Source organism: Geotrypetes seraphini, chromosome 1 (genome assembly GCF_902459505.1).
Source record: "Geotrypetes seraphini chromosome 1, aGeoSer1.1, whole genome shotgun sequence".
NCBI lineage: Eukaryota > Metazoa > Chordata > Amphibia > Gymnophiona > Dermophiidae > Geotrypetes > Geotrypetes seraphini.
Window position 1 is genome coordinate 266,347,804 of NC_047084.1, and position 21,097 is coordinate 266,368,900.

General features: G+C 39.9%; 1 protein-coding gene across 2 annotated transcripts in view; it reads left to right on the top strand.

Annotated features, from left to right (window-relative positions):
- NELFA (negative elongation factor complex member A) overlaps window positions 1-21,097 on the top strand; it is a 167,887-nt gene that overhangs the window by 115,672 nt on the left and 31,118 nt on the right. For both annotated transcript variants that reach the window (XM_033950882.1, XM_033950873.1), the window contains exons 8-9: window positions 8,701-8,789; window positions 9,013-9,124. In XM_033950882.1, coding sequence (XP_033806773.1) covers window positions 8,701-8,789; window positions 9,013-9,124 — 201 coding nt within the window. The remainder of the gene's footprint in view (window positions 1-8,700; window positions 8,790-9,012; window positions 9,125-21,097) is intronic.

Sequence of the window (21,097 nt, forward strand, 5' to 3'; positions counted from 1 at the left end):
TATCAAATCTCCAAAGAGGTCTATTATTTTCTAATTGATCTAATTGTAATTCTATCCATATTCCCGCATGATCCGAAATGATAATAGGATCAATGGAGGCTTTAATCACTTGTTGCACTTTATTTGTTGAAACAAAAATATAATCTATTCTTGAAAATGATTTATGAACCTGTGAACAAAATGAATACTCCTGATCATTAAAATGAAGAATACGCCATATATCTTTCAAATCACATGATCGAACTAAATTATCTAGACCTAAAGATTTAATATTTTTACCAGGTTTTTTATCCAATAATGGATCCATTACAGCATTAAAATCTCCAGCCACCACTAAATTAGAGGCAGCCAGTGGTAATAACATATTTTGTAGCTTTTTGAAAAATTCTGATTGATTCGAATTAGGGGCATATATATTAAATAACGTCAGGGTATCATTTCCCATACCTATATCGATATGTATCCATCTTCCATGTGGATCTGAATTTTTTACTTTTATATTGGCCATACATTTTTTATTTATAAGGATTGCAACCCCTGCTTTTTTACCCACTGCTGGAGCAAAAAAACATTCTTTTATCCATCCACCTGATAATTTCTGTGATTCCTTCATATTAAGATGGGTTTCTTGCAGACAGTAAATATCTGCATTTTGTTTTTTTAAAAATGTTAATATTTTTTTCCTTTTAATTACGTGATTCAGGCCATTGACATTAATAGAATATATTTTAAAAGACATTATATATTTTAATATTTTTCATTATCTTATTCTTTCCTTTCTTCTTCATATTTAATATCCAAAAAATTTTCTTCATGACACACATATTTAACCCTAATGTATCTCCCTTAATTATTCTAATATATATTCTCCTTATCCCTCCCTTTCCCACCCAATACATTGGCTGCTTAAGGATACACATTGGAATTGTAATCCTAACAGTCTCCTCATTCCAGGCAATCAATATTCAATTGTTTAAACAAATTTCCCTTCTATCTATCTATATTGATCTTTTATATTTATTTAATCATTTTCCATAACATTTTATTAATGTATCATTTTCCATTTAACAATATGTTAATTTGTATTTCCTTAGTATTATGATTTCAACATATAATTATTTTAAACATATATGCAGTGTATTATTTAATAATTTTCCTATATTCTGTTCTTTCTTTCATATAATTATTATTGTCTTTTCTTTGTATTGTTTTCCTCCATTTCTTCAAATATTTCGATATGTTATATTTTCTATTTTTTCATAGAGTCTTCAAAACCATCTTAATATATTATGTTAATATATCATAGGTTCTGGTTTAGAGAGAAACTCTTTTAGTTTTTCGGGATCCTCGAAATATAATGACTTGTCTCCAGATGACACTCTCATTTTCGCCGGGTAGTATAGACCATATTTAAATCCTTTTTCTTTGAGTAGAGGTCTCATGTCTAGTAATCTTTTCCTTTTAGTTGCTGTATTTTTGGCGAAGTCTGGTAAAAACCATAATCTTGATCCTTTATAATTTAAGTTTTTATCTTTTTTTGCGGCATTTAGTATCTCTAGTGCTTGTTGGTATCTCAACATTTTGAAAATGATTGGTCTTGGTCTGTTTTTATTTTCTAAGTTTTTAATTGGGATTCTATGCGCCCTTTCAATTTCAATTGGTTGTTTCAAGTCTAATTGTAAAATTTTTGGAATTAAATTTTCAAGGAAAAGGATAGTATTTTTTCCCTCTAAGTTTTCTTGTATTCCAAAGAGTTTGATGTTCTTTCTTCTTCCTCTATTCTCGTAATCCTCCAATTGATCTTTTAATTTATTTAATTCCAGGCTGTCGTTTTTACATCTTTTTGATTCACATTCTATAGTTTCCATTTTTGATTCTAGTTCAGTTGTTCTTTTGTTGTTAACTTCCATTTGTCTATGTATATTTAAAATTTCTTCTTTCATTTCAGACATATTAGTTATAGTTTCTTTAAGCATTTGTTTGATTTGTTTTAATTCTTCCATGACTTCAGCTTTGCTTAATGTGTCTGATTCTTCGATAGGAAGTGGTATTTTGCTTGGTGTTATTTGGTCTTGTTTCTGTCTTTTTGCAGATGTACCAGCCTCATTTTTGTTTTGTCTGGTGCTTGTCATATTGTTGTTTATAATCTCTTTTCTTCCAAAATTTAGTTTTATCTTTTAAAGTAGAAATTTTCTTTTCCTTTTTTGCCTTTTTTCCTTTTCCTTTTCTCTTTCTCAGTTATCTGTCTTATCTCTTTTATATTGGTAAAAAGGTTCTTTGAAGTAAGTGTCAGTTATTTGTTTCCAGTTAGCGTCTCTCAACTACCTCGATGTCTTGCCGCTTCAGTTTTTTTCCAAAAGTTCAGTTAACCCCTTCCTCTGTCTCCTCTCATACAAGCCCAATCGCAGCTTTGTAAGAGAAAAGCAATTTCATTTCAGTTTTTTGTTTATTTAGTAAGTTTATATTCTTTCTCTGTCTTCAGCGTCTCAGTGTTCAATCACTGAGAGAAAACGCCGGTATTTCTTTCACTCAGTTTTCTTCAATCAATCCCCCCTTTCAGCGTCGTCACCGAAGGGCTTTCACATATATTGTCAGCTCTTTTTCCCTCTATCTCCGTTCAGCTTTACTCTCTCCCAATATCTATTCGTTTTAGCACGGAGGGAAAAAAAAATTTTTTTTTATCAACCTTTTTCAGCGCTGGCAGGAGAAGGCTGTATCAAACTGTCTCAGTCCACAATCAACCGTCAGCAGCCCCACATCAAAATCGGCTTCCTTTTCAACAGTTATTCATCGCACAGAGAAATAACAACACTTTTTATATTTCAAGCTTCTCTTTTAATATCTTATCCAGGCTTGGCAGTTTATAATGTCAGGCTGATGTTCCCTATGCCGAGTTTACTTTAAATATGCCCCGTTGCTCTGGCTATCAACTTCCTGTCATGAAAGAATTCAGCATAAAGAGAAACAAACCCTCTTTCTTTACTTTCCTCCTTCAGACTATTGTTTGATTATTAGGCAGTATATTTTTTATCAATCTTTTTTTTCAATACTTCAAGTTATTAATTATTCTCTCAGGGCTTCAATTGGCTGTAAAGGGCAATTTCAGACTGTCACAGCTCAGGAATTCAATCAACAGCAGGCTTCACACTAGAATCATTCTTTCTCTTACTTTCCTTCTTTTTTTGGTCAGATTAAATTTCTAATATCCCTTCTCTATCCCGTGCCAATCCAATTTTCTTTATTCAATGATCTGTCCTCACATAAAGAAACCGGCAAAAAGGACAATACTGATCTCTCTCATTCACCACCCGTAGGGCTCTGAGTCAGCGCCGGCAGTAGAAATCAAATTGCCACACAAATCAACTGACAACAGTCTCACAATTAAATCAGTTCTTTTCTTTTTGTCAGTTTTAATCGCTCCAGCAAACCTCCTCTTCAGTTTCCTAATATTTCAGTGAGAAGAAAATTTGCCGATCCTTTGCTCTCAGAGTCTCTGTTCAGCGCGGGCAAGAGAAGTTTGTTTCAAACCATCACAGCTATATCTTTTAAATTTTAGCGCTAAAAAAAAAACGGCAAACTTTTCTTCTAGCTCTCTTCTCACAAGCCCAGTCGCAGCTGCGAAAGAGGAGAGCTATATTTACTTCAATAATCTTCTTTTACTTTAATATTCTTGCATTTAAATTTCATCTATTCTTGGCGCTTCACAATTTAATTCGCCGCCATTACTTTCTTAAATTTTTTTCTTTCAAGCCTCTTCAGTTTCGTCACTGGCTGGTATACCTCAACAGTAGTAATTTTTTTTTTTTAACTCACGCTTCACGATCTCAGCGCTGTAATCAAGTCTTCTAAAAACCGTTGAAGAGAGAAAACGGCAATCTGCCTTTCAGCTCAAAACTTACTCGGGTTTCGTTTCAGCTTTAACAAAAGAAGATATTTTGAATTGTCTTGTGTTCCGTTTCTTTTGTATTCATTTCTTTGAGGAAAATTATAAAGAAGGGAATTTTTATTTTATATTCTGTGCCTGGCTATAGAGGAGCTTTACGATTACGCTTCCATTCGTGCTCGCATCAAGCCACGCCCCCACAATTTGTATGTCTTCATTTCAGTACACTATTGGTGTTTCCACATGTCTGGCAAGAAGCATTTCTTATTTATGAATATTCTTTTTTATTATCCTGCTGCGCTTTTGAGTTGATTTGTAAGATTACATATAAACTATTATTTCTTTAGTTATTTTCTACCTGAAGCTACAGTGTCTGACCTCAGTTATTCTCTACCACTACCTCTATGCGTCATCTTTTTTATTTTGTGTGTTACAGGGCCCGTCCCTGTTGAAAAAGCATCTTGAAATTTCTGAGAATTCGGTTGAGCTTTAGTTTGAGACGCACCTTTCATTGGAAAAAATCTGAATTTCAACACATTACAAAGTGTCAAATAGAAATCTTAAAAAGAAATATCAGTAAATCATTAAATATATGAATATACATTAATTAGTAAATATGTTGCCAAAATTACTAAGGCAATGTTTATTATACCAAATATTTATGCAGTTAAAAATACCACCTTATAACAAACCAAAGGACCTGACATGGTCCGTGTTTAGGAAAACACTCCTTCCTCAGAGATCCATGGTTGCTAAGGTATAAAACAAGCGGCATAAAAGGTATAAAACAACCGCCTATCTGTAATCCTTCTTCACTTGGAATGTGTGACACAAAAATAGACAAGGCTTTTCAGGTAAAACAGACCTAGGCACCTGCCTAGTCTGCCAGGCCATACTGATATACTTTGCCAAAAAGGAGACACGATTCAGGTCTGTTCAAATTCACATACTTAGGCTTTATTGAACAGGGGGTCTGAATACTTTCAGCCACCCTCATGGAATGCAAAAATTAAGCATAAAACAAAAACAGCATATAGTTGTCAGAATGGCTTGAGCTTCAAGTATTAGGGGCAAAGCCTTGATAAAGCTCTAGCAGCGAAACATGTCGGCGTGATGTTTCCCCTAGCCAGAGACCACAAGTTAAAAGCTAAGTACATGCTTAAAAATAAATAGATTGCACAAAAGCTAATATTAAAACATATAAGATTGAAATTAATAAAGGGAACCGATGAGCTGGCACATAAAGCTTAGAGCAATGAAATCTAATTGAGCTCTGAGTGGTGGCGCTGAGGGTCCCAAAAAAAGTTAAAAAAGTAAAAGTGAAGGGATGCAAGGCATCTGATAGAAAATTATACTATCGGGTGGAGGAATTGTTTGAGCGTCAAGTATGGCATTTCTCTGCTTAAAGAGAGTCCTCTTCACCAGGGCTCAAATAAACAAAAATGCCATGAAAATAAACTTCCAAATAATGAAACAAACTGCATAACCAAGCAGATAAATGAAGTAGCAAACTTTAGAAATAAAGTTCCAAGCTTTCCAGCTATCCTAGCTGGGTAACGTGTATAGTTTTCAGAGCAGACTCTTAGGCTCATTAGCATCAGCTGAGCTTCCCAGCCAGCAGTCCCAGAGTGAGAGGTTTTCCTTCTCTCCCTAATCAGTGACACCTGGGCTCTGGTTGCAGAGAGCCAGCACTCAAACGCAACTTAGTGAGACAGATACTCGACTTCCCTTCAGCTTATGGACTAACCTCCATTCCCTCTGGGTGATAGTCAGCTTCTGGACACACTTCAGCAGTGTCCATTGCCTCCTCTTTTCCAGCAACTGGGCTCAAGCTTGGGAAGTCCTCTGCTATCTCCACGTCCTCACTACTGTGAGGTTGAGGAGGGAGACTTCTCTCCTCATCTGCCTGTTTGCACTGCTGCTGGTCGTGCCTTTGCCTTGGTTCCTCAGCTTCCCCTCTGTTCCTGCTCCTCCCTCTGTTATTCAGGGCTCTGCTTTTACGTGTGTCATAGCCCCACCCCTCTCTCCTAGGAGCAGGGGGGTTAGGCAGGAAATCCCTAGGAAAATAACTCTGGTTTCTCCTAGGCTGATAATGTGCATACCTTGCAGGACTAGGACTCCACTTCTCAGTAAAAGTCCTATCAGGCTTTCTGATGAACTTATTCTGATATGGCACTCTCTGCTGGATATTCTTAGGGTCATACCTTTCCTGCTTCACTGTCTGAGGGGTAGTCAGCCAATTCCCTATCCTTACTTTTAATCTGGTCAGCTCTCCTGACCAGGGACCGTGCTCTGCTTTTATCCATTGCAGGGACAAAGCTGGCTACGGGTTTGTCACACACTCCACAGGGCGGTGGATGGCTTTGTCCCCGTGCCCTCAGTGAGCACTCCCCCCCCCCCTCCATTTTGGCAGTTTACCCTCGGCTAGCCACGGGTATCAGCCACCGTGTCATTCTCTACCCTACCCTACACTAGAACTAGGCAAGTATAATTGAGTCACTTTTGGGTTACCTTTCACAGGGGATAAATTATGCAGGGTAGTTTCCCTAATCTGCCTGCTCCTAGAGGTAGGTTTAGGGATATTTTAGAGCACTGCAGGGTTTCTTCCAGCATGACAGGACTCTCCCTGTCACAATATGTATACTGCCCCAGCCTTTTTTGTAGATGTAATAATCAAACAAGTTCCTATTGTTGGAGGTATTTGGAGAATAAGGAGATTTTATTTATGTATGGTGACCTGCCCATTGATCCTGCTTTTCTGTTCTAGAATGAAAGATAGAGGGACAGCACTAGATGTGGTGTATTTAGATTTTAGTAAAGGCTTTGGCATTGTTCCACACAGGCATCTAATAAATAAACTGAATGTCCTCAGCATGGACCCCAAAGTGGCAGACAGAGATAGAAACTGGTTGGGTGGAAAATAACAGAGGGTAGTGGTAAACGGGGCTCACTCTGAGAAAAGGGATGTTGCCATAAGGTTCAGTTCTTGAGTCTCTTCTTATAAACATTTTTGTAAATGATATTGCTGAAGGGCTCTCTGGTAAGGTTTGTCTCTTTGGGATGATACCAAAATCTGCAATAAGGTAGGCACCCCAGATGGTGTGGATAACATGAGGTAGAACATGACAAAGCTTGAAGAATGGTCCAGATTTGGTAGCTAAAATTTAATGCTAAGAAATGTAGGGTAATGTATTTGGACTGCAAATACCCAAGGGGATGGTACAATTTAGGTTTGAAGAACATTTGTGCACAAAAGAAAAGTGAGACTTGGGTATGATTGTAAGTGATCTTAAGGTGGCCAACAGGTAGAAAAAGCAATGGTGAAAGCTAGATTGGTGCTTGGGTGAATAAGGAGAAGAATGACCAGTAGGAAAAAGGAGGTAATGATGCCCCTGTATAAGACTGGTGAGATCTCATTTAGAATATTGTGTATAATTCTGAAGACAGCACCTTCAAAAAGATAAAACAGTATGGAGTCGATAGTCTGTTATAAAAATCTCAATTTGCATACTTTGGAGGAAAGATGGGATAAGGTTGATATGATAGATATGTTTAATATTTACATGGCATAAATGTCTGAGGCAAGCCTTTTTCAATTGAAAAAAAGCTCTGGCTTGAGGGGGCATCAGATGAAGATGAAAGGGGATAGACTAAGAAGTAACCTCAGAAAATACTTTTTTACCAAAAGGGTAGTGAATGTGTGGAATGGCCTCCCAGTGGAGGTGTTGGAGACATAAAATGTATGTTTTCAAAAAAGCTTGGGATAAATACATTGGATCTCTGAGAGTGGAAGAGATACTAGATGGCATGGATAGCCAGACTAGATAGGCCACATAGTATTTATCTGCTTTCATTTTTCTATTTTTATTATTGCCATCATTGACACGGGCCTCCCCTGTATTACATAGATCTAGTTGAGGTTGGGAGGTTGTTCTGCATGCGAGGAGTAAATTTCCTGCTTACTGTTTGCCAGTAAAACTGCAGTAGCCTGATTTTGAAGGAAAAGCACTCTATCTGCTGAAAGAGAGTGGTGGGAAAAGTACAGGAGGTATGTCAGATGGAAAAGTTGACTGCCGTGTTGCAAAATAGCTTCCAGGTAGTCTGACGTATTTAAAATCTGGTCATCTTACAAGTAGTCTCCTCATTCTTGTGGACTTTGTTCTATCACAAAGGCCTCTAAAAGCAGCTAAGGGACTGGAGAGGTAGAAAGTTCAAAATGCTTCCCACAGGCTCTTAAAAGAATACTTGAAGGTATTGTGGTAGAAACAAGACAGTAAGATGTTGAGCATAATTGAACATAAGCAGTGCCTCTGCTGGGTCAGACCAGAGATCCATCGTGCCCAGCAGTCCGCTCACACGGTGGCCCATCAGGTCCAGGACCTGTATAGTAATCCTCTATCTATCCCCTTCTATCCCCTTCATATGAAGGTTGTATTGCTGTGAACCCCAGTAAAAAGATTTAAACACACAAAATGTTGCATATAACCACAGGATATATCCCAGTTGCTCCTAATTTGCTTCCCAAGAGTTTCTCATAACTTTCTTGTACCTGCAGGAGGCCTCATTTTATGAGCAGCTTGCAGGAACATCAGTGGAAGGGGTAGTATGAGCCCAGCCCCCTGTCTGAGGCAGCCATCAGTAAGAAGGGGGCTGGGCTCCAAAAAATTGTATATATTTTTTTATAGACAAGGCTTTGCATAATCAGCACATCTACTTAACCTGTGTTTTGAGGTAGAGGCCAGTCTCTTTCCAGTTCATTGTTTAATGATCAGAGTAAGATTTATTCTACAACTTTCTCTTCCATTTCCCTTTAATAGATACAGAAGTTGTGGAAAAGCAAGTCAAGGAAGAAACAGTAGTAGAAAATGCAACTCCAGATTATGCTGCTGGTCTTGTTTCGACACAGGTGAGGATTTTATAGTTTTACACATGGGCTGTAGTAAACTTAATATTTTAGAATGCCTTGGCCCCAGTTTCACATTATTCTTTACAGCACCCATAATAAATTCTTGCTTAGTGTATTTGCTGGGAGAATGCACAAATATCAGAGCATGGCAAATCAAAGGACTCGGGGTACACTTTATTGTAGACTCGTCATGGATTGTATGTTCTGTTTTGTTAATTTGCAGAAACTTGGTTCTTTGAATAATGAGACAGCATTACCTTCTACTAGTTACTTACCAGCAGCCCCAAGTGTGGTGCCATCATCTTCTTATATTCCAAGCTCTGAGACACAACAAGGTAAATAAGATCAAAAGCAACATTTCTCTGCTAGTCTTTAATCTTCATATCAACAACTGAGCATATGGGTTATGTATGGCTGCCTATTTGGTTAAGGCTTTATTCCCACTGGTTTTAAGTAAGGGGAGACATGCTTGTAATTTAGCCTTGACAATATCACCAGCTACCTCAGAGGAACCCCTCTCTTCAAAAATCATTAACGGCCTCTTTTACAAAGCCGCACGGCAACAGCCTCGAAGCCCTTTAAATCTCTATGGGCTTTGGGGCTCTTAGCGCAGTGCAGCCGCTAACGTGGCTTTGTAAAAGAGGCCATAAATGTTTAACTATATATATATTTTTTTTATGTACATAGGTAAAAAATGTCTAAAATGAGTCGGTAACATTGAATTTATATGAGCACTAGCAGTACCTCTTTTGGCTTTTTTTTTTTTTTTTTAATCTTTATTCATTTTCAAATCAAACAATAAGTGCACAAAAATATATCATAAAAGTAATTTCCTTATAGCACTATTGTATCTAACACATAAATCTAATAATGTAAAATCCCCATCCACCCACCCTTCATCACATTCTCAACTAAAATGGAATATATTATACAGCATATTATAACATATTGTATTAAATTACATCCCAAATCCACCCTCCCCCTTGAGTGTGCTAGATAAAACTAAGAATGAAAAAGAAAAAGAACAGAAAAGAAATGATGTCTATTCATCACAATACTATGTTTTATATAATAGCAAAATCACTTACTCATAAATGGTGATTTTCTATGAACAGCAGAGGAATGGAGCCACAGACTTAATGACTTTGTCCAACCTGGACCTAGTAACTCTCCTTGGAAACTTAGGAAAACCCCTTGGACCCCTCTGGTCTGGGAAAAAGGACTGGGAATGAAACCTTAGGTAGAGAATGACACGGGGACAAATCTTTTCCCCGTCCCCGCGGGAACTCATTTTCTTGTTCCATCCCTGTGAGTTCTTTTCCTGTCCCTGCTCCATTCCTGCAAGCTCTGTCCTCATCTGCACAAGCCTCAAACACTTTAAAGTCATAAGTGTTCGAGGCTTGTGCAGTTAAGGCAGAGCTTACAGGAATGGGGCAGGGACAGCGACAAAACCCACGGGGATGGGGCGGGGAAATTGAATTCCCATGGGGAAGGGGACAAATTTGTCCCTTTGTCATTCTCTAACCATAGGCAGGATGATTCCAGAGCTGAGAGTCGGTGTAGTTGGTGACACAGTAAAGAGCACTTGGGTGGAGAGTGTGGCTTAGGGGATAAAGCTACAGCCTCAGCACCCTGAGGTTATGGGTTCAAACCTCACACTGCTCCTTGTGACCCTCGACAAGTCACTTAGTCCTCCACTGTCCCAGGTACTTTAGATAGATTGTGAGCCCACCGGGACAGATAGGGAAAATGCTTGAAGTACTTTTATGTAAACTGCTTTGAGTGTGGTTATAGAACTACAAAAAGGCAGTATACATGTCCCAATCCCTTCCCTAAATGAATGTTCGAATCCTCCTCTCTTCTCTTTTAAATAAAACTTAGGTGAACAGGGAGGTGACAATTTCAGAGCAGTATTTGTTATTGTTTGAGTTGTACCTTGATGAATAGAGGAAAGTGTTTGGAATGGGGAAACGGATGGGTATAGGTAGGGAAAACTGGAAAGAATGAACATAAATAGCCTTCAGTCTTTAGGGGTTTTGAAACATGAGTTTTTGGAGAGACTGTTTCAGAAGTACTGACATATACATGATGTATTTTTTTAACACTCTTGCATTTATATCTGTTAGGTTTGTTATTCTGTGAGATGTGTGGTTATCTATTAATAAAAAAATTAACCATGAAAAAAAAACTTAGATGAATAGAAAAGGTCGAGTTTAAATAAAAAAATAAATAAATAGGCAGACAGGTTCTCTAGCACTAATAGTCCAAACATGCTGTCTCTTCAGGAAATATAATCCAAGCTGTATTGTTTGGTAAAAATATGAACTGATGTGACCCAAGTGGCAGTTTTACAGATGTCCACTAAGAAGTTGCACTGTGATTCACCATAGTGGCTTAGCCCAAAATCAGTGAACAGAAATGTGTCCTGGCGGGTTACTCATGTGCCTAATTAACTGAAGTCAATGCAATTAAAAATCCACTTGGATAGTCTGTTTCATTACAGCATAGTGTATTGGGATCATAAGAGCCAAACAACTAGGAGTTCCTCCTGATAGTTACAATTATTTCAAATAGTAAAGAAAAGCTTGTCTGCAGTAGAGAATGACATGGTGACTCTTACCTGCAGCTAGCCGTGGGTAACCCACAGGAACGGGGAGGGGGGAAAAGACTGGTTGCCACGGGTACAGGGACAAGGCTGTTCACCGCCCCGTGGAGCAGTGAATGGCCTTGTCCCCGCAGTTAAGTATCTGTCATGAGATGCCTCTGTGCCCTCCTCGATGCGATCGCATGTCCAGCAGCCCCATCTTGCCATCACGGGTACAGCAGCAGCCCTCCATCGCACGTCCAGCAGCCTCACTCCCTCCCTCCCTATCGCCGGTCCAACAGCTCCCCACCCTTGGTGGGTGGCAAAAAAAAGCCCAAAACCCAAATCTCCGAGTACAACTCCTGAGTCAGCCCCTTCACTCCTCCCAGGGCGGGCATACCAGCCTGTTGGAACGGAAGCTTCCTGCACGCGTTACGCAGGGCTGCTCGGACTGGAACCTTCTTGCTGCCGAGTCCCTCCTTCCAATGTAACTTTTGTCTGGGCTAGGGGGCTAGAGGGAAGGGGGAGATGTGAAGGACCTGCAGGGAGGAAGAGAGAGAAGGAAAGGGAAAGAGAAAAGCTGAACCAAGGGGATGATGGAAGAGTGAGTGAAATATTGAACATAACAAAGGGAGGGAGGAAAGAGAGTGTGAGACACATAGGTGTAAGGGAGCAAGAGAAGAGAGAAGTTGGACACGGGAAGATATTCAAAAAGAGGGAAGAGCATAGGAACAGGGACAAAAAGGGGAATGCTGCATCTGTATGGGGGATAGTATATGGACACAGAAGATGGCTAGACATGGGGGAGAAAAGAACGCAGAAGAAAGTACTGGACAGATGGAGCATAGGAATATAGAGGCATGATACTATACCCAGGAGGAGGGGATCATAGAATGCTGAGATGATGCAGGGAAATTGGCACAGGGGAAATACTAGAAGGGGAAGTATAGGAAACAAAGAAGGAAGATTCTTGCTGAACATGGGGGGGAAAAAATACACAGAGATGAATGGTGAGCATGGAGAAAGAAGACATGTCAAATGGTGAGGAGACCCTGGCAAGTGAGTTTAGAGTAGACAAATGGAAATGGAAACCAGAGCCTGAGACCAGTGTAATGTGAAGAATAAAATAACCAGATAACAAAAGGTAGAAGAAAATTATTTTCTATTTTGTGATTAGAATATCAGATTTGAAATATGTATTCTGCTAGAGCTGGTGTTGGACATAACTGGGGACTGCAAAGCCCAGGCTGTGCTGATTTAGCTTCCAGCTGGCTTTTGGCTCTCTCTGACCGGGGTAGTTGCAATAGTTGCACTCCTCTAATAGTATTCCTGCCATGTGTCTATGGTATTCTGTTGGCATGATTTTTTTTTGTGTAGCATTCTGTAATAATTTGGCTTATACAGTTTTCTTGATAGTGGAGGGGATATTTGTGAACGGGAGGGGAGACAGAGGTTTTGTTGAACTTACTCTGTAGTATTTGTGTTTATAAAATGACAATTGTACAGAATATTGTTTCTTTTAAAACTTTAATAAAATAAGTTCAATATAAAATCATAACTATTTGAGGCTTGTGCAGATGGGATCAGATGGTTCGCAGGGACGGGGACCCATCTCGCGGGGACAGGGACCGATCTCACAGGGCAAAGACAAGGACTGAGCTCACAGGGACAGGGCGGAAACAGGAACAATTTTTTCCCCCGTGTCATTCTCTAGTCTACAGTCCAGCATATGAAGTGAATGTGGTTTCAGAAAGGAGATTGGTAAAGACATGGGTTGATTGTAGGTAGAACTTTCAATTGGGAAGCGCATGAAGTGCGTCTCTCTTGTTAGGAAAAAAAACTGAGTATAGTAGTGTTCTTCATTGTAAGGCCTGAGGACCATTGACAGACTCCCCATTAACCTTAAGTGTTGCCCCTGAATCTCTCCTCCCAGATTTTTGCTACTGGCACTATATCATCAATTCTGTTTTCTACCTCTATTGGTCATCTCTTTTGTCTGAGTTGTGTGTTTCCCACACTGTATAACTATTATAGGAATGACAGTACTACTGGAAATGGGTACTGAGCAGCTCAGACTTGCTAAGTCACATAGTGCCTGAAGAAAACAGAATGGCTGTTGCAAAAGTGGCATGACTAGCAAGCCAGTAAAGTAAATGTAAGAGCATTTAGAAAATTGGAGCAGAGCTGGCTTGGAGTGGAAGTGAAGACAGGATGATGAAGGCTGACTTGGGACTGGGAATACTTGGAATAGAGCTGAAGGAGTATGTTGGGGAGAGGAGTTGGGCAGCAGGGATAGAGATTGTGCAGGGGAAGATAGGCTTAAAGTAGACTTCATTGTACTTGCACTAATTTATTCAATGTACCTGAGCAAACAAACCAACATATCAGAAGTGTAATTCCTCAGGACAAGTATGTCATTTAGAAGAGAACACACGCACACACGCACTTAGTTGTATGGCCTACTTTCTCCTGCAGTGACCTTGGCTCTCACACTGAGGCTTTTTTTTTGCCAGCATGTCCACTGCCAGAAAGATGACGACGATCACTGAAGTATAGCGATGATGGTACATGGAGGCTTGTACCTCACTGACCTGCCTTGCAGAGGTGATATCTACAGGAAGGTGCTGCTTCCAGTAGACTAAGATGTAGAGAAATGTCAGCTATGGGTTTGAAAGGAGTAAAATGAGTGAGCACTAAATTTCAGATCCCAAGGTTTTTTTGGGTTTTGCCCTGTAACCTCAAATCTTGAGATTAAAGGATTAATATTTATTTTAGTATTTATATACTACTTATAGCCTAAGTGGTTTGCAGTCAGGTATTTAGGGTTTACATGTTTGTGATGCACTGTGATAGCTGAAAGGTGCAAATGGATTGAATTTGTTTTTAGTTTGTTTGTCCTGCAGGTAAAGAGTCTCCATTTAGATTTATTGTGGGCTAAGTGCTTACATTTAGTTGTTCAAGTTCAATTTATTTAATATACCGCAAATATAAAACCAGAAGTCAAATCTAAGCGGTTTACAATCAAAAAAATTTAAAATTTAATTAAAAAAACCCCAACAAAAACAAATTAAATAGGGTAAGAACAGAAAGACGACAAGACATAAAGGAAAACAATTAAGAACATGGGGAAAGAGGGAATCGGGGATTACAATAAAAATAAAAAGGTTGGGGAAAGGGATGAACAATGTGGTAAGGGAGGGAACAAAGAATTTAAATCTGCCCACACAGAAGAAAAGCAGCTATCAGGAGGAAATAAGTTAAGAGCTAAAGGCCAAAGAGAAGTATGCCTTTACTTGTGCCTTGAAGGTTACAAATGATTTCTCTGAACGAAGGTAAAAAGGCAAAGAATTCCAGAGAGTAGGAGCCATAACACAGAATGAAGAATTCCTTTAGAAATCTAGAAAAAGTTATGTAAATGAGGGAATGACTAACAGCTGCTGTTGTGAGAATCTGGTGGGAAAGGATATTATATTTAAAGGGGATGCGATATGACACCAGAAGCATATGTTCTGATCTTAGAAGTGGTGAGATGTGATCGAATTTAAAACAGTGATGGAGTAATCTCACTGCAGCATTCTGGACTAATTGTATACGATGTAATTGGTATTTTGGGAGTCCAATGAGAATAGAATTGCAATAATCAAGTTTGCTCAAAACAAGAGAATGTATTAGAATGCGGAGTGAACTTTGTTGAAGAAATGAAAGAATGGATCAAATTTGGCGGAGAGCAAAGAAAGATGAGGAAACCAACTTAGAAATGTGTGAATAAAAGCTTAGGGCATTATCTATTGTTACACCCAGAATTTTGGTTTTAGATGAGAATTGTGAAATGTGAAGTATTTTCAGGTAAATTTTTTGAAGAGAAAAGCAACTCTGCTGTCTTTTGAGAGTTAATCTTGAGCTTATTTGCCATTACCCAGTCTACAATAATGTCCAGCTTTGCAGAAATCAATGAATAGGACACGTGAGAATGTGTATCTAAGGGCAAAATAAGCTGAATATCATCATAAATGTAAAATATAAAGCCTAGAGACTGCAGAATGAGAGTGAGTGGCACAAGAAAAATAATTGACCTCCTGATTTCATTTAGGTACGGATGAGAAAAACTATTTGAATAGTTGACTGAATAAGTACGATCAGTCAAATAAGACTTAATCCATTTGAAAGCAATGCTAGTAACTTGAGGATATTCTGTGTGTTGTCGCCTGTGGAAGTCCCATTGATCAGGGGGGATCCCTGTTGACATGGGGGATCCTTGCGGGGTCCCCACAAACCCCGTTCCCATGCAGACCTCTACTTGGGATACAAAGTGTGACCTGCCATTGAGTTGAGAGAGGCACTGGTGTCCAGATCAAAAGGTAGTTGATGAGCCAGTGTTACCAACCATGGTAACAATATTTGCCATATTTGCAGTCCTCTTTTAGCCTTGTCATGTACCTTGGAGGATTTTCTGTAAGACTGTTGTCAGACGTGGCATGACAGTCATCCCTGATAGCATGTGTTTGGCTGATCTCCTAGTGAGAAAATATTTTGATTTTCTGATCCCTAGAAATAGATAGATCAAAGGTTCACCCCAATGTTAGAAAGTCTTATGCACTACTGTGTTGTCTAAAGACCACTTAGTGGGTCTAGCTGACAGCTAAGTTTGCCGGTTGGTTGCTATTCTGGGCAAGTGTGCCACTTGTAGCCCCTCTCAAAAAAAAAAAAAAGTTTGCAAGATTCCATATCTTGCCTGCTTCCTAACAGAAAGAGACCCCATGTTAATATTGTGAGATTTATTTTGCCATGTAACCACTGCTGGAAAGTTTTGAGGTCATGAAAGATGGCTTGGAGTTTAGTAAACTGATAGAAGACCTATTGCGAAGCATCCAGTAGCCTTGAATACAGAGATGGAGGAGATGTGCTCCCCATTCTGTTGAAGAGGCATCGATTCTTAGGGGCCTGCTGTAAAAGACATTCATTCTATAAGGTCTGTTTTTTTAATGTATGCTCCCCCACTAATGCTTTTTTCCTTGCTGGGTTTATTTTTATTTTTATAGTTGCTGATGTAGCTGATTCTATTGTAATTTTAAATGCCACTGAAGGAGCCACATGTATAGCTTGGCCAAGATAACATGTGAACAGAAGTAGTCATATGGCCAAGGACTGGGAATGATTCAGGCTGGAGCCAGTTGCACTTGAAATAATTGAAGGGACAGATTGACTAAGGTACTTTTGGTAGCATGGCTTTGCTTAGTCATTAGATGGAAGCCTATGAACTGAAAATCTTGTGAAGGAGTTGGAGAGGACTTCCCTGATTCTAGTAGAAAACCCAGCTTAGCAGGAGGACATTGGTAACTTGGCAGGATTTAAGTGCATCCTGTGGAGTTTTGCTGTGATTTCATTTAAGATGAGGGAAGATGAAAAGTCCTTGACTGCAAAAATGCACCATGGTTGGGGCTAGATATTTTTTTTTAAATTGTGGAAGCCAAGGAGATACCAAAAGGCAAAACTTTGTACTGGTTATGCTTATTTTAGGCTGTAAATCGCAAGAACTTTTAGTGAGAGGGATGAATGGGGATATATGCATGAGCATCCCTTCATTTCAAGGAAGTCAATCAATCGCCTTGCTGAAGAAGAGACAAGTTTGTGAAAAAAGTCAATTTGGAATTTTTTTTATCAAGTAAAGATCGTTATTTGAGGTCCGGTGTTGGCTGTAGGCTTCCTGATTATTATTATTTTTTGGAAGGGGTTTGGAGTTGGGAATTAAATATTTTAAGAACATAAGAATAGCCTTACTGGGTCAGACCAATGGTACATCAAGCCCAGTAGACCGTTCTCAAGGTGGTCAATCTAGGTCACTAGTACCTGGCCAAAACCCAAGGAGTAGCAACATTCCATCGTCGACCTCACTTTTGCTGAGGTACTGGTTCAGTTGTTTGGCATTTTTCAAAAGTAAAGGATTTCTAGATCCAACCAGAGGAAATGATGTGGGAGATTCTCAATTCTGGGTGGACAAAGAGGAGGGGGTAGCACTGCAAAATTGAGAAATTGAGTCTATTCTTGACTAACAATTTTCAACACCCATGAATCTGTTGTGATTCTCTACCAAAAGGCCACAAAAATTGAAAGTGTCCCCCTGTCTTCCCTCTCCTCCAACACACAAATGGGCTGTCAACAATCAGACACTAGCTTTGGGGTAGGAGATGGGCAAAGGAGGTAGCAGCCTGTTTCTTTTACACTGCTTTGGTTTCTGCATGTGCCGGTCTTTCTAGTCATTACTTCTGTAGACAGTGGTGAAATTGGTCATGTCTACAAGTATATAGTAGAGAGCTTGGAGATATTGAGGGTAGATATCATCTCTGATAAGGTATAACTGAGGTTCTACAGGAGTGGAAGATGTGTTGCTTCACTGAAGAAGATATTAAAAACCATAGTTCAAAGGTATGTGAGCAGATACTCTATTCTTTACTTTGTCCTTAAGAGGTTATCTCCAAGGCATGATGCATCGGCAAGTCAGTTATGAAAATATTTCTATAAACAAGAGCTAATCTTTCTCATGTTCTTGCCTATTGTGACTGTATGGGTTGCTGTGCCATAAGCAACACAAGTTGAATATATAAGGTGGTACTAACACTTGTGGAATTCTGGTCATATTGAAAGCAAGTGTGTTTAATGGACAATGATTTTAGTGCAGTGAAACTGGTAGTAGGAGTGAATGTTGGTATCGTAGCATCTTGAACTGATTTGCAGTGACGTGCAAGTTTAGCAGGCAACTCCAGTAGACCTTTCTTCAAACAGTGTCTGATGCCTTGGTTTCTTTTCTCAGAGGGGCATTATTAAAGGATTTTTGAGTCTTGATCTTAAGAGCTGCTTCCACCACAACTGACTGATTGAGGCAGTTTATGTATTTATTGGTACTTTATACTACTTTTAACTGCCACTCTGCATATCAAAACGATTTACAATCTAGCATAAACATAAAAGGAAAAGGAACTTCAAAAATTTGTAGCAGGAAAGTTTGAATTGAATCAAGCAATGATAAAGAAACAAACACAAAATCAGGTAATGCTGTTCAAGAGTGCTGTGTTCCCAAGACCTGGATCTATCTGTACTTTGTATTTAAAATCCTTTTTTGCAGGGGATATCTACTATGGTAAGAGGCATTTGCCACATTTGTAGCAGAAGACCTTGGAAGACTTGGTGAACTAGAACTGCAAAGGACTCTTTGGGATTAAGTGCCTGCACAATCCCAAAGATTATGTGGAATATCAGAATGGGCAGAGCACTAGATAACTTATGGAAAAACAGTGGATATGAGGGTTCTATCTCCCTCCATGCCTGGGTTTCCAGTTATTTCTCCTTCCTCAGATGAGGGTCATCTGTACCTTGGTCAAATTCTGCAGGCTTTAATGGATTCCTGGGACTTACCTGATCTTCTGATTTTGGACATATGGCAGGAGGATATGGCCTAGGGAAGTGTTCTTCAACCACTTGTCTGCAAAAATTTCCTGCCGGTCCGCAAAGGATTCGGGTCCCCTCCACAAACTGCACACTGGGCAGGAAGAGAGGCTCTGTTGCCGGCGTCAGCTGACTTGTAACTTCCTTTTGCTATCGCATATGCCGGGACTCTTGCCATGTGCTTATGCCTCCTGCCTTCGCTGCGTATGCTGGACCTCCTGCCTTTATCTTGTCTCCGCACTCCTGGACCAGCAGCGGTAGCTCGTGTGCTTTTAACTTCAGCACACAGCTACCGCTTGTAATTTAGCCGTGATTTCATGAGGCATCCTCGGGGCCTTTGCTAGGTCGGTCTGCCTCACATCATCGAAGCGGGCTGGCCTAGCAAAGGCCCCAAGGCTGCCTGATGAAACTGCATCTAAACTTCTGCCAGCGGAAGCTCTGTGGTGAAGTTAAAAGCACACAGAGCTGCCGCTAGGCTAGAAAGAGGAAAAACTTGCTGAAGGGAGAAGGGGGTATTCCTAGATAGGGGAGGAGGGGAGGGAAAGGGAAGGGAAGAGAGTTACTATTGGATAAGGGGGAGGGGGAAGGGAGAAGGGGAAGGGAAGAGAGTTACTATTGGATAAGGGGAGGAGGAGGAAAGGGAGAAGGGGTACTAGACGGGGAGGAGGAAAATAGGAAGGAAACAGCTGGCAGGGAGATTAGAGGAGGGGAAGGGGTCAGGATGAAATGGAGAGATCAGATGAGGGAAAGGGGAGAGACAGGAATGAGAAAGTAGAGAGAGATTGATGCTGGGAAGGGGGTCAGCAGAGAAATAAGGAGAGAGGAACAAAGATGCTAGATCTGGTGTAGGAGAGATAAAAATGAAGAGAGCAGAATGAATCATGTAAAAAGAAAAGAGGGGCGCGGACTGGATGGAAAGGGGAGAGGGGCATAGAAAGAAGGCAGATACCATATGGAAGGGGGAGGGGGCAGACAGTGGATGGAAGGGGCAGATGCTGGAAGGAAGAGAGTGAAAAGACGATGAAAGTAGAAACCAGAAACAACAAAAAGTAGGAAAAAAATAATTTTATTTCTATTTTGTGATTATAATATATCGGATTTGAAATATGCATCCTGCTAGAGCTGGTGTTCGACATAACTGGGGACTGCAAAGCCCAGGCAGTGCTTCTTTAGCTTCCAGCTGGCTTAGGTCTATCTCTGCAGTTGCCCTAGTTGCACTCCCCAACACTATTCCCGTCATGTTTGACTGCGTTATTCTGTTAGCAAGATATTTCTGTGTACCATTCTGTAATAATTTGGCTTATTCAGTTTTCTTGATAGTAGATATATGTGAAGGGGAGACAGTGGTTTTGTTGATCCTTGCTCTGTATTATTTGTATTTATAAAATGACAGTGGTACAGAATATTGTTTCTTTTTATACTTTAATAAAATACGTTCAATATAAAATCATAACTATTTGTGAGGCTTGTGCGGATGGGATCAGATGGTTTGTGGGGACTGAGCTCGCAGGGACAGGGCGGAGATGGGGGGGTTTTAATTTCAGTCTTGGTAGTTTGCCGGTCCACGAAATAATTTTTTTATTTCCGCCGGTCCATTGGTGTAAAAAGGATGAAGAACACTGGCCTAGGGGACTCCGATCAGGATTGCAAAAGTGAAGTCGAGTACTCATTGCAAGATGAATAGAGGATAATACCCAGGAGAAAATAGCACTTGATTTGCCTACTGGATTGGTAGCAATTGATTAGGCTGAGGAGTCTGTCATTGTAGTAGAGGAGGTGTAGGGGAAGAAGTGTTCCAATGGAGTGCTGCTATTTTGTTGGAGAAAATTCTGCAGAAGAGAAATATGGGGCTTTTTTTTCCTGAAGACTGGCATGAAATTTTCTAGACTAATGGCACATTTAAGAATACAAGAATAGCCTTACTGGATCAGACCAATGGTCCATCAAGCCCAGTAACCCGTTCTCACGGTGACCAATCCAGGTCACTAGGACCTGGCCAAAACCCAAGGAGTAGCAATATTCCATGCTACCGATCTAGGGCACCAGTGGCTTCCCCCATGTCTTTCTCAGTAACAGACTATGGACTTTTCCTCCAGGAAATTGTCCAAATCTTTCTTAAAACCAGCTACGCTATCTGCTCTTACCACAACCTCTGGCAGTGTATTCCAGAGCTTAACTATTCTCTTGAGTGAAAACATTTTTCCTCCTATTGGTTTTAAAAGTATTTCCCTGTAACTTCATCGAGTGTCCCCTAGTCTTTGTCTTTTTTGGCAGAGTGAAAAAT